Here is a 17976-nt window from a genome sequence, read left to right on the forward strand (position 1 = left end):
CAGAGTGAACATATTCCAGCCCTTTTCTGCTTTGGGAAGCAGTTGTACTTCAAGGAACAAAATGTACTCTCCCAGACACCAAGCTACCCAAGCTATCCCTGACAGCTGGACTGATGTTAGAGTAACACAAAAGTACAATGTCTCAGAAACATCAAGCTGGTGGTTTTCATACAAACACAGAGCACCAAAGCTCTAGTTCAAGACAGCCTAAATCAATACTCTTTGTCTTTATTCAAAAGTGGACTCAAGAGATTGCTGTAGGCCTTTTTATCAGTTTCCTGGTATCACTCAATGTCTTTTAAGTTCAGAGGGGGTATTTTGATCTCGATGGCTTTCTTCTGGTCAAGATATTTCAAATTTGTAAAACTTTGTTCTGATGTTTAAACAGTCCTGGGTATAGTTTCCAGATCTTTGGGGACTTTGTCTTGCAGCATTATGACTGTGTAATGCCACACTTGGGTTGAAGTCACAGCTCTGGCAGAACAACTGAGCACCACGGACAGAGGCTGTTCCCAACACATAGAGAAAATCTGCCCCCAAAGTGGGAAAATATCTATCAAAGCAGAGGTTTATGAGATGGAGAAAGTTTAAAAAAATTCAAACTGGCACGAGAACACAACCACATTTGTGTATGGGCTAGTCCAGTGCCCTCATCAGTAGCCAAACCTAAATATTTGAATGTTAAACATAAAAATTGGGAGGGAGAGAAAAACACTGAAAGAATTCACAAAGATGAGTCAATTTTTTTGAAAACAAGCCACATGGTGTGCAATTTATGGGGTATAGATTGTCAAGGAAAAGGTTTAAAAAGTACATGTCAACATATTATTCTGCAGGCAGAAGTGAGTACACCCTGCCTGCTCTTCGAGCCAATATTTGCTTGGCCTCAGCACCATGGTAATGCTGCTACATAGTTAATTTCCCCTAAATTCCATCTCACAGCAATGTTAGCTTGTCAGCTTGCTTTGATAGTCATCTTTCATCTTATCTACCCTGGAATACTGCAACTTCTCATACAACTCCTATGTAAATAGGTATCACATCAAACTCATTTGTGATCCAGGTCTCAGTCTGGAATGGTAATTTACAGAAACTCATACTATGAAAACAATCTTGAGTCCACCTTCTTGTGAAAAAAGATTTGTAATGTTTGTCAGTTCAGTTAGAAGGACAGTATGAACTTCAGATGCTGATGGATGAACACCCTCAATTCATTTTGAGTGGAGTCTTGTCAAAGCAGTGTCAGTCTGTCAGTACAAGTTCAAATCTTTCATTGCACCCAAAAATTGCATTCTACAGGAGTGGACAAGTGAGGCTTTAGAATGTGTTCAGTCAAGAGAAATGAAACCTTTGCTGTTTTCTAAAATTCCCTGAGCACCATGTTGCTGCTTGGTTGTTGTGCTGCCTTGAACCAGAAGTTGTATGTCCTGACACAGCTGAAGCACTGCACCCTGTTGTTACCTGACTGCTCCAGGCTCTGTCCCTGGAGTGCTGCCAAGTTGTTGTATGGGATCCTGGTCTGATGTTGGATACTAGATTTGAGAGCAAGGCTGCAAACCATTTTTGGATGATGTAAGTTTCAGTCCATCCTGAGAGGGAACTATATCCAGTCAACTAGCTTCAGTTTTCTGCCTTTCAGTAATTACAAATCTTCATGATAGCAGTTTTGGATTTCATGTTTATTGAAATACACTGTTTATTCTGACTGATGAGTCTCAGTTGTTGTGAGTTGCATTTTGTGGCCTCATGCCAAGTAGATGGAGTGTACCAGTGTGGCAGCAAGGGGCTTTGCTGATGAATCCATCCTGTTTTCCTGTCCAACTGCAAAGCTGTAGAGGGTCTATTCTGATCCAATCTCAACCAGCTGTGATGCATCCTGTTTTGTCCATTTCATCTCTTCCTTCAAATCGATCTCTACCCAGCTTCCTATAGCATCTGTGATATATAAGCAAATGAAATCAACGTAGTTCAGTAAAATGGAGAACTGGAAAAAACAGTGACCCAAAAATATAACTGAAACTGTCTTTTCAAATGGTTTTCTTGATCCTTTGTTTGCTGCCACACGAAATGTCTTGACTCAGAAATGTCAAATTAGGGATAACTGAAGGCTCAAAGCTCAATATCTTAGACCCTAGGTTTCAGTCCAACAGAAAGCTGAGTTACTCCTAAACTCATAAAATTGCAGTTTCTGGAACAAAACCTCTCATATTTAGGATATGTTGTACAGATGAAGTTACATGTCTTTCAGGTTATTCACTGCTGGATCTGGAAGCTGTTGTATATATAGCCATCTTAACTCTTACCTGCGATTTTCTTTCTGGTTAGTAAAAATCTTGTCCAAGTTGAAGTAGGTGTTTCATTTTGTGATCAGACTGAAATATTTAATGATGGAATGTATCATTTGTTCCTGACATATAATTGAAATGTATGTTGTCATAACTGAAGATACTTTAACAAAAGTTATGTCATAAGTGCAACGATTCTTTATTGTATTTACTGGCAGTGCTTTTACAAATCATGGAGGAAACCATCCCTGGAAGTGTTTAAAATAAGACTGGATGAGGCACTTAGTGCCATGGTGCAACAGGTTGGACTAGATGATCTTGAAGGTCTTTTCCAACCTGGTTAATTCTGTGATTCTGTGAAGGTTTGAAACTGTTTCATTGCAGATGAATCTATAAATCTGTTGGAGTTTTATTTGAAAACTGTTTCTAGAGATGGCATTTTGTGGGCAATTCACCTGAAGAATTATGGAAGTGACAGTGTTTGAAAATATTTGAATTTAGTAAATGGAGTTCCTGTGGTCCCATTTCAAAGGCATGCTTTATATTCTGAATCATGATGGTTTCCATGGAAAACATCAAAACAAGAAACAAGAAGCATGGCCATTGTGGAAAAAAAGTTGTGGATGGCTTTTTACAGGGAATGTGTTAACAACTTGAAATTCAGTTAAAAATAGCAGCTCCAGAATGTTTATGCATATTCAGACATTAAATACAGCGTGGTGGCCTGCACTTCCTGACACTCACTGCATCCTGAACAGCTAGACTTGAATCCATTCTACATCTCTTAGTCATCTAACTGGTATCTAAACAGAATCAGTCCTCCTAAAATAACTGTAAGCAGTGTCATAACTGGGGAGAAGGAGATACCTTTACTGTTTCTAAAGTGAAATCTTGTCTGCCCCTCACTCATGTGCCTAAATTTAGACATTTGTACTTACTTTACATGTCCAAGTTAGCCAGGTTAAACCCCACCTGTAGAAAATTCAACAGGTAGCAAAGCTGAAGTCTTCTCCATTAGCTCTAAGATGCCATGTGTAGCCAAACAAGAATCCAAATAAAGTAACAGTGTTCATAGTTCAGACTTGATTCAATACCAAATCAGGAATGTTGTGGTTAGCGTTCATCTCTGCCCACTCTGTTCACACCTTCTTTTTGGAAATCTTCACTATAAAACAGGTTCCTTTAGTATGAGGGACATCTGTGCAGCAATGAGAGCACTCTGGATAGGATACATTAAATAAACACCATCAGTACACTTTCTTGGCACAGTTTGGTACTGTTGAGGCAATTGCACTACTGAAATAGAGTGGAAGACTAAAATCATAGAAGGTAAAGAATAAGGAAGAAGAGATCTATTGGAAGTAGGTGCTTGGGTGCTTTATGTGTTCCAGGGAGACATGCACTTCCTGCCTGATAGGTGTCAGGAGACAATACTAAAAAGAGAACAAGTCTGGCACAAGTGGAGTGCAAACTATTACACATTCCAATGGAAGTTATTTAAAGCATGCTGGAAGCATGGTGCTTAATTACCATTAGGTGATCTGCCATTACCCTAGAGCATTTTGCAAATGGACTGAAAAACTGAGAGAAATACCTTCCTGAGCATTTGTAACTACGTAAGAAACTTGTTAAATGTCATTGATAAAGTGTATACCTTTTAGCTTGCTGTGTCAAACATATGACATTTATTTTAATCGTAATGACATTATCTTTTCAGGAAGGGAAAGTAATGGAGAAGCATCTGCAGAAAGTGGTGAAGCTCCCACTGAAGGACTTACCCCCACTGAAGGACTTACTCCCCTGGTGAGCCAGCCACTGGGAGACAAGGTGGCTTACAGCAGATAGAAAATCACAGTGCTACTGAATGGATTTGTCACACGATTGTACATCTGTGCAACTGTCCCAGTCCAGATGTACAAGTTGCTTCCTTTAGTTAACTTTCTGAACAAGTAAAATAGACCTTTCAGGAAAGTAATTTTTCAAGAAAACTGTTGGATATGGAATGAAATCTTGCATTTATTACAGCTCCAGCTATTATTTTAGGTCAAAAGAAGCTGTCATTTAAAAAGTGAAGTATCAATAAAAAGTGCAAAACCAATCAAGTGTACCTGGACTTTACTTCTTGCAACTACCCAACACATTGTATTACACAGGACAGAAATCGATGCACGCTGAAAAGCTGAGAGGACCTTCAGCTGATGAGGCTTAAATTTGATGGATGTTATATCTGATTTGATATTTTTTATTACTCATCGTACCATAAGGTACCAAGAGGAGTGGGGTCCTGGCATGGCATTCTGGAGGAAATAAAAAAGTTTCAAAATGGGAAGGAGTTGGATGCAGGAGAAAGGATGTAAGAAGGGAATCAGAAGTATGCATTGAGTGCGTTCACAAGAAGTCATGAACATGCTGTATTCAGCCCATGATCACCTGGGAGAATAGGAGTAAGACCATTAAGTAAAGCACAACACACAGCAGAGATAATACAAAGCAAGTGCTAATTAAAGCTTAGAATATCCTGTCTTTGGAACATTTAGGTGAGATACAGAACAGTTTTGGAAGTGTAAGGAAAAGTACGTTGCATCTCTAATGGCACAGAAGGTAGTTGGGGTCAGGTTGTTTGTTCTGGGTTCATTTGGCAACAAATAACCTTCAGCTGACAGTATGTCCTCTGAATAATTTTTTGTTTTGTTTTATATATAAATATATGTAATATATATATATATATAAATATATATACTTATGTGCATTTTTATGTGTATATATATATTTTATATATAAATTTTCCAAAAATAAGAAAAGTTCTTCTTCACCCATTAAACAAATGCACTATGATGAATCTAAACATATTTTAGGTTATTTTGGTCTTTATCATCTGTCCTGACATTATACCATCTTTTCCCAGCTAATGTTCTATTTCTACCTACACTCTTCCAAAAGCAAAACAAAAAAAAAAGTCAAATTCTCCAGAACATTACTCAAATCCCCGTAAAATAGTGAAGTTAAATGGGCTGCTGACTGTGGAGATAAACACTTTGGAGAAAAATGGCCCATGAGACTAATAGTTTTGACAAATCATCCCAATATCCCATAGCTCCTATAAAAGAGACATTAAAGTGTATTGTATGCACACTGAAATGCTAAATACAATACCTAAATCATTTCAACCCTAGCAAAGTGTTAAGATATGCTTTTAATTATTATTTTGTGTAGATGAATATTTATAAAGAGAAATACAAAGAATTTTTTCCCTGCTGTTTGTAGCAGTTTGATACTGTCATTCTAAAGAGCCAGCTACCCCAAAAGTAATTAAGATAAGTGTTTTTTAAACTATCAAATCCTAAGGGAAAAAAAAACACCTCTAATTAATTCCATTACTCCAACATTAACTGCTTAGCTCATCAGGTTTCCTTTACTGATACTGTGAACATACTGTTTTCTGCATCACAATATCATAAACCATAAAATATAACATAAACAAAAAAAAAACCTTTGAGAAATAATTATTGTGCACAGCAACCCTAGTATCCATCTGTTGTCCGTAGAGCTGGTAAGCAGAGGACAGATGTAAGAGGCTTTAGTACTGACTCATGTTAGTGAAAGCAAAATATATAATCTTTTCCCACTTGCTCTCCAGTTCCTCTTTGAGACCAGAAATGCCTCTGGAATTAGAGAAAATGTTCTAATTTTGAGCTAAAAACTCAGCAACTTAGCCTTGTAGCCCCCTAATTAGAGTCTTGACCATCTGGCAAACTTGGTAGGTAGGTCTTTTAAGTCACCTGTTCTGAGGTATCCAGCTTGACTGTCAGTTTGGTAAAAAAGCATTTTTTAGTACAGAATTTTTGTAAAACAACTTTATTTCATTAGTGACTGACTTTCCCAAACCCACCCTGTTGCACTGGATGCAGCTTTTTAGACTGTTTTGTCGTTCTCCAGGTTTCCTAGAAGCCCTCACACTCGTCTATAGCCCAGTGTTTGTTTCCTCCTCTTTCCCAGTTCTCTGTACCTTCTTCTTCCCTTATACTATCCCTGTTCATTCTCCATACCTCATTTAATTTGCTTCTGCTAAGATGCAAATGAAGGACAAAGGCAGTCTCATGATCCCATGTCTTCATCTATTCACCCATCTTCCATCCTGGTCCTTAAGCTTAACCATCTTTGAAATCTGAAGTGACATTTTCAGCATAATCCAGTCTTTGGCTGTAAATCTGGTCACCTTCCTGACTTTACTACTCCTCCTTAAGGGGAACCACACCATCAGAAATAGCCCAGTCACATTCAATAAGGGGATTTAATTAGAGAAGCCTGCATGTGGGCTGACTGACAGAGAGGTCAGGAGATTTTAGCCTTAGTGATACTCAGAGGCCAAGCCTGCTCCCACATATAATTCTTAGTAAGAAAAATACATTCTCAGACTATTTAGGTCATTGTGCTTTAAGCTGAAATACCAAAGACTTCAATGATCTGGTAATGAAACAATGTACAGAAGCATGCTGACTAGAGCCATGCTTTCCTCACTGCAACTGGAAGTTGCCGTAATTTATTGAAAGTGAAGTATCTTTTAAAAATTCTTTTTGAACACACACACACACACATTAAGTTAATGGCCACTAAGTTATTTAATCCTAACATTTTGAAAGACATATCATCAGAACTTTCCTGTATATGAAGCTGTGTTGCATTGAAATTCTTGAATATCTACCCTACAGCATTTTGTGTGATTCTTTTGCACAGGAGATATTAGACAACAGAAAAAAATGTAGACTATTAGAAAGAATTTACCATGGAGAGTTGGAAAGAAAACAACTGACTAAATGGCAATGCTGTAACATTGTTTTCATAAGTACTTGACACATACAGCTGGAACATCACACTTGTTTTCCTGCTGTTGCAGGGATCCACATTGTATAATTCTCTTGGCTAAACTTAACAGCTCAGTCTTTTGCCATAGCAGCATCCCAGCCAATGCTCTGTATTATATGAAACAATCATATTCTCTCTAACTTGCTCCAGCTATAGTATATAGCAGTGGTTTATATAGTAGTAATTACAGATTTATGAACCATTTCTCCTCCCTATATGAAGTTAAAAAAATATACATGATCACAAAGCCAAAGATATCCTCCACATGGTTCTCATTTGGTCTTTGAAACATAGACACCCACCTAGCAGGGCTTTTATATGAGTTTCAGGTGGTGAGAGAATTTGGTTAATAGGAAGGGTGATAGTCAGTGCTTTCAACTTTTTCTATTTCTATATGACGTTGATCTGGCCCAAAGCTGAGAGGTCACTCATTCTTGCCCCTGCAGATGTGAATCCTCTAGCATGGCCTTTGGTCACAATAATGTTAACTCCCTCTCCTAGCTTTCCAGCTGCCTAAGAAAGACCCTTTGATTCCAGCAGGGCTAAAACTCAGAGAACTTCAACTGAGAGCTGATGTGCCGTCAAGGAGAATTAAGACAGTTTTGCATCAGGATTCCTGCCAAATTTACTCTCTTTGGGAGGCTGAATGTATGATTGGTGTGGAAAATACTATGTTTCACAGGACAGATTTTTAGTCATCATAAAGGCTTTTATTTTGTTGTTTTAAGGAGACTTCCTTTTTGTTACTGCTGTTACTCCTCATCCATTCTGCTATAGTATAAAAGGCAACATCTCAGTAGTTTATGTTGGCTGTCTCCTACACAGTCACTCTACAGAGAGGATCATGAGCAAAAGTCAACAAAAATAATAGTTTCTTGTAGGCCATGGTATCAAAGTCAGATGGGAATGGATATTTTTAAACATTACAGCTGTTTTTCAAAGCTGAGGAATTCTGCAAGTCAGATTCCACTAACCTGTAGGGAATTCGGATGCCCGGTTCCCATTATGGCTTTGGGAGCCCCACCCAGCATCTGTGTGATGGTCAGTGCTCATTTAGGAGTCTTGGCCCTTTCATGATGAGTGGATGGCCATGTTGAAAAGCACCACTGTAATCAGCAGCAGATCACTGGCTTGTGAAGGGAGAACTTAGCTTTTTGCTTAGCTTCCCTGATGAAGACTGAGAAATTTAAGCCAGACTGAAAAACGATCATCTATTCTTTTTATTTCATGTGAATAGAAGGCCAGTTTTCAGGGGCAGCTAGCACTTTTTCTGACCATTGTTAACATATAGGTAGTCTCACACACAGAAGTTATGTAGACACATACAGTGAGCCACGTATCCTTGTTTGGTGATCGCAATGTAAGAGAAGTCACAATCAGTTTACAGCAGCATTTTATGCATACCACTGAAGGTAATGATCTGGTCTGCATGTGTCAAGCAGTTTAAGTTAAATGAGAACCCAAGCTGAAGAGCAATGAGGTTTGCTGTTGCTCCTTAGTTCACCTCCCAGAGATTGACACATCATGTGCAGAGAGTGCATAAAATAGAATTGCTTTTCCACAGCAAGCAAACTGAGTCTTAAAGCCTAAAAATCAAACATGGTCAAAATTGAGATAAAAGGGGGGAAAATGGAAAAGAACCCTGTTGTAAAGAACCCTAAGACTCTTGTCACCCTACAGGTTTCAGATGAACTTCTTTGTTAGAGTGGTTTTTAGAGCAGGGGAAGAGATGGTATGGTAACCAACAGCACTTTGCTCAGAAGTAGTAGAGATTTTTCCAGCAATGCTTACTTACAGCAGTGGGAGGATGAACCTCATCCTGTCTCTCTCTCACCAGAGGTGGATTATGTGGAGGAGTTAAAACATCCAGGGAGGAGATAATCACTTCCCAAAATGTGTTGAAGAGAGCCCTATGCCATCTCCCCATTTGGCTCAAATTCACAAAGTTATTCAGGCAGCTAAACCTTAGCATTTTAGGAGTGAAGTGTATTACTACAGCCATCCTTCTACCTTAATTGTGTAGGTAAATACTACATAAGATGTGGGCATGAAATAAGACTTTCAAGAGCAGCTAGTGTTCCTGCTGATGGCCATGTTTCTCTGACTCTAATACTCTTGTTTTTAACAAGTGTTTGTTACAGCCTCCTGGGCTGTTAGGACTTGTGCTGCGAGATGAAGGCTGAATGCCTTGGACATCATGACACATGGGGCCATGCCTGCCTGTGGGAACCCTCAGAGGTGAGCACTCTCAGGAGACAGACTCCCATAGAGCCAGTTAAAGGATCAACCTGACAAATTTTTTCTGACCCATTCGACACAGTCAGAAATGCAGTCACAAGCCTGACTGCTTTCAACAGCAGCAGAGGGCTGACAGGCAGAGAAAGAATCCAAACTCTGACAGATGTGTTTGCTTCAGAACGCTTGCATGGCACTTTGCACTCCTTTCATGCCTGGTAATGAATGCCTGAATAAGGGCTGAAGCTCTTAAGTTTGGCAGTGATCTTTCTATCAAAAGCTGTGATCCTGCCTTTCAGCTGAAGTCAGAAATGCAAGCAGAGCCAGAAGTGGCAGGCTGTACTGATTTGTGCCAGCTGCACTCAAAAGTGTTTATGAGAGAACTAATTCTTCCTCTGCCAAGATGCCACAAATGCTCCAAACGGAGCACTTTCTCTGAGGAGCCATTTTTCACCAAAAAAAACCCCCAACCAAACAACCCACAACCCTCCACTCTGGAACCCAGTTCCAAATTTACACCTTTTTCCACCTTCTTGGAACATTTTAGTGTGCTAAACATAGACCTCTTGGTCTATGTTTGGCTCTCAGTAAGACCACTGTGTCACAGACTCAAGCTCAATGAAGCCTCGAAGAAAACTTGAAAATTAAACTCCTGGGGTAATTCCCAAGGATCAAGTGCTTGGGATCTGCCTAGACAAATCTAACCTACTAATTAATTAACCCACAACCTTTTCTTCTTATTGAAATTTGTCTTCCCTGTTATTATTGCTCTCCTTTGCAATTCTCTATGGCTGACCCAGCTGGATCTAGTGGAGAATTCCAGGTTCTCCTTTGCACAAGCCTGTCAGTGACCCAAGGCTGGTGTCAGGGGTTCACCTCCTTTGGCTACTCTTCATTCCTGATGCCCTACTACCTGTTTAACTCTTTTTCTGGCATCTCATCCACAGAAGAGAGGGTGGAGTGGAAATCCAGCTAGATAGATAGATGCAACAAACTACTTTCAGGAAAATGTAAATTAGAGGAGACCACATTGCTCTTGATGATGTTATAGGTCACGTCTATGCTAGAAGAGGTTTGTAAGGACATTTGAACAGGAGTAGTTGGTTCAGCCAGGCAAATCAGCTTTTACTAGTGAAGAAGCATTCCTATTGCTCATGAGACTCAATTTAAAAAAGAAAAAAAAAAGAAGAAAAAGCTCTTTTATCTCTATAACAGTGGTGGCCCTGCCAGTACAGAACTGTTTCAAGAAATATGCTTTCCCTATATGATACTGATTTCATCACAGTCCCTGAGTCAACAGAAAATGATGTCCTGGAAGAGTCCTGCTTTATAACCACAGCCCTTTCTTGGCCTGTTGAGGCTTAGCTTTCCAGCATACAGTCTCTGTCCTGCCCCTACTTCCCCCTGCCCTCTGCAGATCTTATTTTCTGTTCTCTTTAACTCCTCATTATTTGTCTCCATTCTATCCCATTTCTTCACACTGCCCATATTTGTTTCACACTCTTCTCCCCCATCATCAAGCTAAGCCTCTGATGCAAAGCTAACAGCTGGGGTGCAGTGCAAAATCCCAGCAAGGCACTTCTCTTTTCTCTGATGACTGACACCTTGTGAGGAATTCAATTCCTCTTCATTGTCTGATACTGTCCTTAACTGCAGCAAACTCTAACTCTTTGTGCTTTGCCATTGCACTGTGGCTTGTCACTGCATTGCTGCTGTGGGAGGCTTGAAGCTATTCCATTTCCAGTTTTCACGAAATTTACTTCACAGTTTATGGTGACTTTGAATATAAAAATGAAAGAGAGAGAGAGAGAGAAAAATCCAAAATAATTTAGTGTTTCTATTGTTTAAGGGTGCTTGGGGAGTCAGTTTAGTGCTAATTGAAAGAATGGATCTCTGCAGAAAGTGGTTGATTCACAGCACCGAGAGCAACATTGAAGGTGCAATCTAATGGTAATAGTAGAAGGGAAATGGAGGCACAACATGGTTAATTCCCACTCAGCATTTTCACTCATGCACCACAGTAAATAGGTTTGTGAACAGAAGTCTGTTGAGATTAAAGAAAAAACAAATAACACAACAAACCTGCATCACAGCTGACATCAAAAGACAGCATTTTTTTGCCTAATACATTGGAGGTCTTGTTTGAGGCCAATTTATCCAAGTGAAATTCTGACTGCTTGTACTGCAGCCAGATCAGGATGGCTTCTTGCAACTGGCCAAGAAAGTGTCTGGCTCTGGAAGCAGCCTGAAGTTTTGTTTTGAGTCCTTTGAAAGAAAATAAAGGGTCAAATAGAGCTGAGGTCTCCTCATGCTGAAACTTATAGCAAAGATCTCTCTGACTTCAAGTCAAAGTCTTAGTGGGCAGGGAAGTTCAAACCAAAAGTGCTCGTACTGCAAGGCCAGCAGTATCCAGCCTTAAGGAAGAAGGAGTGATGCAGGGCTAGGCATGGCCCATGGCTTCTTTAGAAATAACTAGGACATAACTTCAAAGTCCCATCACCCTGTGGGCACAATGCAGATGTAACCAGGACAAAAAGTAAAAGCATCAAATATCAGATCATGGTATTTGATAACTGACTTGAATATTCACTTCTGGAAAGAGAAAGGAGAAGAGATCTATAGGGGTGATGAACAGGAGACAGACATCTACATGCAGAGAATCAGCTGGTGATGCTGTGGAGGAGGAGCAGGGCTAGATTTAAGAAGGATGCTTAGCTGAACACAGCCATGCCAAGTAGCGTGGAGGCTCCTTCTGTCACTGCGAGTTTCTCTCTGAGGATGTGCATCTTGCAGCCAAGCTACAGACTCAATACAACTGAAATATTGCCATGATTACACAGGGAGATATAAATAATTAGATATTTGCCAAGTCTCCTTTCAAGTATTATGTGCAACTGGGTTGTATGCTTTCTGCACTTGTGAGTAGTTTTTATACAAAAGCCTAAGGCTGAGAATTTTCAGCAAATCCTGGGCAGGAACACTGTGGTAAGTGTCTGTTAGGAAAGCATATATTATATTTAAATACACACACACATATATATATATATATACATATAAACACACACATACCCACAGACAATATCTTCTCACCCTACTAAGACACACTGTCAATTGGTCCTGGTGACTGAAGAAGTTTTTACAACACTTTCAGAAGCACGACTAACAGATAGGTAACACTCTGCAGGCTTTCTCTTGTACATCATTGTCTGTTCATCTTTCACAGCAGGAAAGCATCAAATTTGCTCTCATATATTTGTTTTGCCTCAGTGGCTGTAGCCTTCATTGTCTGTAGCCTGAACCTGCAGAGTTAGTGGTATATGAGGGGTGTTATTTTTATTTACAACTCTGATGCCATCCCTGTAGACAGACAGCAAATATGTTAAGTGCAGAAAGAGCTTGCTGATGCTGAAAGCTGCAATAAAACCTCTTATCTTGAGTCCCCAGAACAGTCTACTGTTGGAAGGAAACTTGAAAAGCACTCAGCAGAAGCAGATTTCTCATTCATTCTTCTAGAAAACACTATTCTGCTTGCCTATGGCTACAGAAATTGCAGATGACATAGAATCCCAATGCATCAACAGCACAAACCTGCTGAAGTTTCCCCACTACCTTCCCAGGGTGTTGTTTTGCATAACTTTATTAACTGAAATGTCCTCTGCAGAATCATAAAAACATTTGGGTTGTAAAGGACCTTAAAGACCATCTAGTTCTGCCCTCCCTGCGATGGGCAGGGACACTTTCCACTAGACCAGGCTGCTCAAAGCCCCATCCAACCTGGCCTTCAACAGTTCCAGGGAGGGAGCATCCACAAACTCACTGGGCAGTTCTTCACTACCCTCATATTGACAAAGTATTAAGTGACATAGAAACAGTCTGCAGTGTTCTGACTAGAGCCTGTGGTAGATCAGGTTGTTGGCAGTCTCAGAAAAGAGTGTATCATCTCAGTTATTAATGGCCAGAACTGTCAGGAGAGTTTAAAACTTTCCAGGTTGTTGTCCAGTAGCTGATGAGTCAGACAGACTTCAGATGATGGACTGAAGTTTTCTTCCAATTTGTTTCATTCAAAGCTCTGAAAAGACTCATGCTACCATTCAGAGGTCCTTTTGGATTAAAGGTTTTTTTCTCAGTGAAGAAAAATAAAGTGTTGATAGAACTAACTGCTGTACAAAAAGCAGAAAAGAGAAAAATGAGGTAGGATATGGCAATGTGTTCCTGCTTGCATAAACCCTTGGCTGTTTGAAGAAATTTTGTTGTGAAGGCTCCAGTCACACTTCCATCATGAAAGCTGAGGCAGAAATTTTCAGTCTTCAGGCTGTTCCAAAGAGCAGCAAACACAATAGAAAACAGAAATTGTATTTTTCCCTTTCTTTTCTTCGCCCCCCCCCTTTTTCCCTAAAGTGACTGGGAAAAAAAAAATCCAGACTTCCTGAATCATTCACTTTTACAAGTTGCTCAAGGGGCCTAACTTTTCATCATTGTGCAAGAAATCATTGATGATCTGGGGCCAGGTGTTTCACCACTACTCCAAATGACTGGATTATTTCAAACATTTCTAATTTTTATCTACAGAGTGTTTTGAAATGTTTTATCCCAACAAAAATATTTCTGTTGCGTCTTCTTTTGTTTCCTGATATTTTTTATTGTCCCTCAGAACTAATCATTCCAAAAGAGAGTGTGATGTGAAATGATGATCCAGGTCCAGGAAACATAGGAGTAGTTGCCTGGTTTTGTACTTTCATGGAATGAGGTGAGAAAAGGGAAGATCCAACATCCTCAGCATCAATTTGTACTATCACAGATGAGAGATCTGGTCCCAGTCTGCTAGGGAACACCCAGGAATGGAGGAAGAAAAGATCCCTTCCCACAACTGCAGCACCTAAAATGTCAGTGTGAGCAGGAGACTTGCCAGTTCAGATTGGCTGTCTTCTGGGGTGAGCCATCAAAGTGAATTCCTGACAATCCCATCTGCCATGAAGACTGTCCACAAGTCAGTAAACGCATTAGCTATCTTCACTTTCCTCTTTTTCCACCTGTCCTGAAGACAGTTTGGATAAAACATTTGAAGATACAGGTTTATTAGGGGGGGTTGGGTTATTTTTTCCTTCTTGGCATTTTTTTATATGAAGAGTTCCTTTTCCTTTGAGCCATATTCATGATGGTGCCTGAGTGACTCTATTTGAGGCAGGGAAGCAGCTAAGAAAGGGACAAGACATTAAAGGAAACACAGCTGAAAGATCTGTTTCTGACCCAGGTTCTCTTGAAGATCAGTTTTCATTTTACAAACATATTTCTAGTTTTGGGACCTTTTTATCAGAATGCTCTTTCTTGGGATTCCTGATTGCCTGCCTGCTGTAGAGTTCATCAGCATCAGCCAGTTCTGAATATACAAAATGCCAAGGAGGTCTTGTTTTCTTCAGTGAAGCATTTGCCTCTAACTGTTTTTTTGCTGTAGTTCCTTTGGCAGGAAATCTGGTTCCACATTGTTCACACCAGCACAGTAACCTTCCCCACTCTTTGAGCAGCCCCTCTGACCTCTTTGAGCCCAAAGATGTTCTTGGCCACAAGCATCCCAAACACTCTTTCCTCCAATGTACTCACACCAGGATTTCAGGCTTGAGGCATCTGGCTCAATCACAGCTGCTAAGCTTTCTTGGAAATTCAACCACAGTTTCATAATTCCAAGGCATGTGTTCATTTTTTATTTTTGTGTTGAGACAAGAAAACATGAATTTCTGGTCTGTTGTGGTGGAAATTTCACCATGCCTATGGTAATATGATCCTTTTGTTCCCTAACTCAGAAAATGCAGGTATTGGAGACTTTGTGGGTCTCTCATGTGGTAAACACAGATTTATTCTCAACAGTGCTCAGTGCTGCATCAATGAAGAAATTATCATTTTTGGTCAAGATAAGTTTGGATTTTTGCAAGAAAGAATGTTGGGTTTAAGTCTTATTAATGTCAATGTGACCTTATTAATGTCAATGTGACTAACATAACCTGGAAACCTGGAAGCTGAATGTTCCTTTCATGCCAATTTTTTACATAGCCAAGTCCAGAGAGCTTTTTACTGAAATAAGAGGTCCACTTCTGGATATTTCCCCTTGTCATCACTTCACTAGTGTTGATTACTGTACCCAGTTACCTCTAGTAACAGACGAGACATCAATAATCCCATCCTGGCTGCAACACTTCTCAAGTTCTTGTGTCACTGTCAGATGTATTTAATACAGTGCATTGATAAACAGTCCTCAGACTTTGTCAGTGCTTGGACTTTTGGGACTGAACAACAATTACCCTTTTGAGGCTGCTAACAAAATGACCAGACTTACTGAAGGCTGAAGACTTTTAGGACTACCTCATTTTAGTTTAGCACATTACATTTATTACTTCTGTTTGGAATCAAATAATCGCTAATGAGTGATGATCCTACATTTCAGACGTACCTGGGATGATGAACATGTTTGAAATGGAATGCTTTTGGAAACTCTCCTTAATGAAAAGCCTGCTGTCCTTAGCACTCAATGTCTGACCATGCAACTTTGGTTACAGTGCCTTGTGCAAGATGCTGCCAGGCTTGGAAAACTAATTGGGATTTGTGAGTGGATGAACTGACCTGTTTACAAATGTTCCTTCATAAAGGTCCTTCCGTTCCTCAAGACCCATGTGAACAATTCCATTGATGATTCCCCTGCTGCACTGATTTATTTTTTTTTTCCCGGGGGAACTTGCTAAAGATAGTTTTCCTTATTTTCTCCATTTATCTTAGTTTACATGTCTTAGCACCTTACAGTGGTACCATTGATTCCTGAAAGGGTTTTCTGTGTTTTGTGCACAGTGAGAAATTACTCTGAGAGACAATACTAATGGAGGACTTTATCTCACTAAATTTGAACACCATAATCTGACATAGGTCAACCATAGCCCCTGGAATTTTAAGCCAAAAAAATTGAGATGTTTCACCTGAGTGCCTCAAGTATATTTCATCTCCTAGCCTTGTCTCGTCTCAGCCAAAGATCCATGAAATTTGAATTACTTGGGACAACCTTGTAAGCAGGTTAGATTGTCAGAATTTACAAAGAAAAGTATGAAAAGCAATTGTCCTAGAGCAGCATACACTGTAGCTCCAAGGATACACCTGCTTTCAGCTTGATGGGCCAGCATTTCAGTACACCATAGCAGTGCACCCCTGATGAGCTGTGTTCCACTTCAGGTGTTTAGCCATGCAAAGAAATGCTTGAGCAGACTGGCTGCCTCTGTTACTTACCAATACAGAGCTATCACCAGCCATGTAACACATTTCATCTCAGAGCCAGAGCTGCCAGGACAGGAGGTGATGTAAATTACAAATACATTAGAGGCAGGATCAGAAATGAGTTAAGCCCCACTCAGTATTTTATACATTTAGCCTATCTGTCCACTCATTTATGGGATACTTCCTGTGAATTTACATGTCACTGCTGACCTAAATGGCAGACACATTTCTTATAAATTGACAGCCACCACAGAATCACAGAATGACAGAATGATAGGGGTTGAAAGGGACCTCTGATGTTCATCTAGTCCAAACTCCCCACCAGAGCAGGTTTGCCTAGAGCAGGTTGTACACGAATGCATCCAGGTGGGTTTTGAGCAGCCTGTTCTACTACCCTCAAAGTAAAGAATTTCCTCCTCATGTTTAGATGGAACTTCCTATGTTCATTACCTCTTGTCCTGCCACTGGACACCACTGAAAAAGGATTGTCACTATCCTCCTGGTGCTCTTTAAGTATTTATAAGCATTGATAAGATCCTCCCTCAGTCTTCTCTTCTCCAGGCTAAAAAAGTCCCAAGTCCCACAGCCTTTCTTCATAAGACAGATGTTCTTGTACCCCAATCATCTTCAAAGCCCTTTGCTGTACCCTCTCAAGCAGTTCCCTGTCCTTCATCTGAGGAGCCCAGAACTGGACACAGTACTCCAAATGAGGCCTCACCAGGTCAGAGTAGACGGGGAGAAGAACCTCTCTCGATCTGCTTGCCACGCTCTTCCTGATGCATCCCAGGATGCCATTAGCCTTCTTGGCCACAAGGTCACGTTCTTAGGTCATGATCACCCCATTGTCCACCAGGACTCCCAGGTCTTTTTCCAGAGAACTGCTTTCCAGCAGGTCAGCCCCTAACCAGAGCTGACTGAATACACTTTGTCTTCTCACTTTCATGTCCCCTAGGATATTACTTTTATGTTCAAAATTTTAAACAACATAATTCCCATTTGTATTTCAATTATAGAATCACAGTTACAAGATCTAAAACATCAACTAAACTACTGTTTCAGGATGCTTGGTAATTATCCAGGATCCAGGAAGGTTTAGCTCCTGTGAAAAAAAAAAGCATGAGGAATTATAAGTTCTCCATCTTGCAGATAGGAGACCTGGGATCCAGTTCTTCTAAAGTCTTTATTAGCTCTGAAGGATCAAATCAATATCTTGATGAAAAAATACGAAACCAGCATCTACAAGAGCCAGAGTTGGAGCCTGGATTCCCTTCAGTTTTTTCTTATTTATAAAACAATCTTTATGTTCCAATCTGTGCTTAGACAAATATACTTTCACAAAGTG

At 40.0% G+C, this 17976-nt stretch overlaps 1 protein-coding gene across 1 annotated transcript in view; it reads left to right on the plus strand.

Moving 5' to 3' along the window:
* The window catches only part of TG (thyroglobulin), a 137828-nt gene extending 133698 nt beyond the window's left edge, over positions 1-4130 (plus strand). Inside the window, exon 48 of the mRNA XM_054385312.1 lies at positions 4007-4130. Within this exon, the coding sequence (XP_054241287.1) occupies positions 4007-4130 (124 nt within the window). The remainder of the gene's footprint in view (positions 1-4006) is intronic.
* Positions 4131-17976: the final 13846 nt, after the last annotated feature.

Source organism: Indicator indicator, chromosome 12 (assembly GCF_027791375.1).
Source record: "Indicator indicator isolate 239-I01 chromosome 12, UM_Iind_1.1, whole genome shotgun sequence".
NCBI lineage: Eukaryota > Metazoa > Chordata > Aves > Piciformes > Indicatoridae > Indicator > Indicator indicator.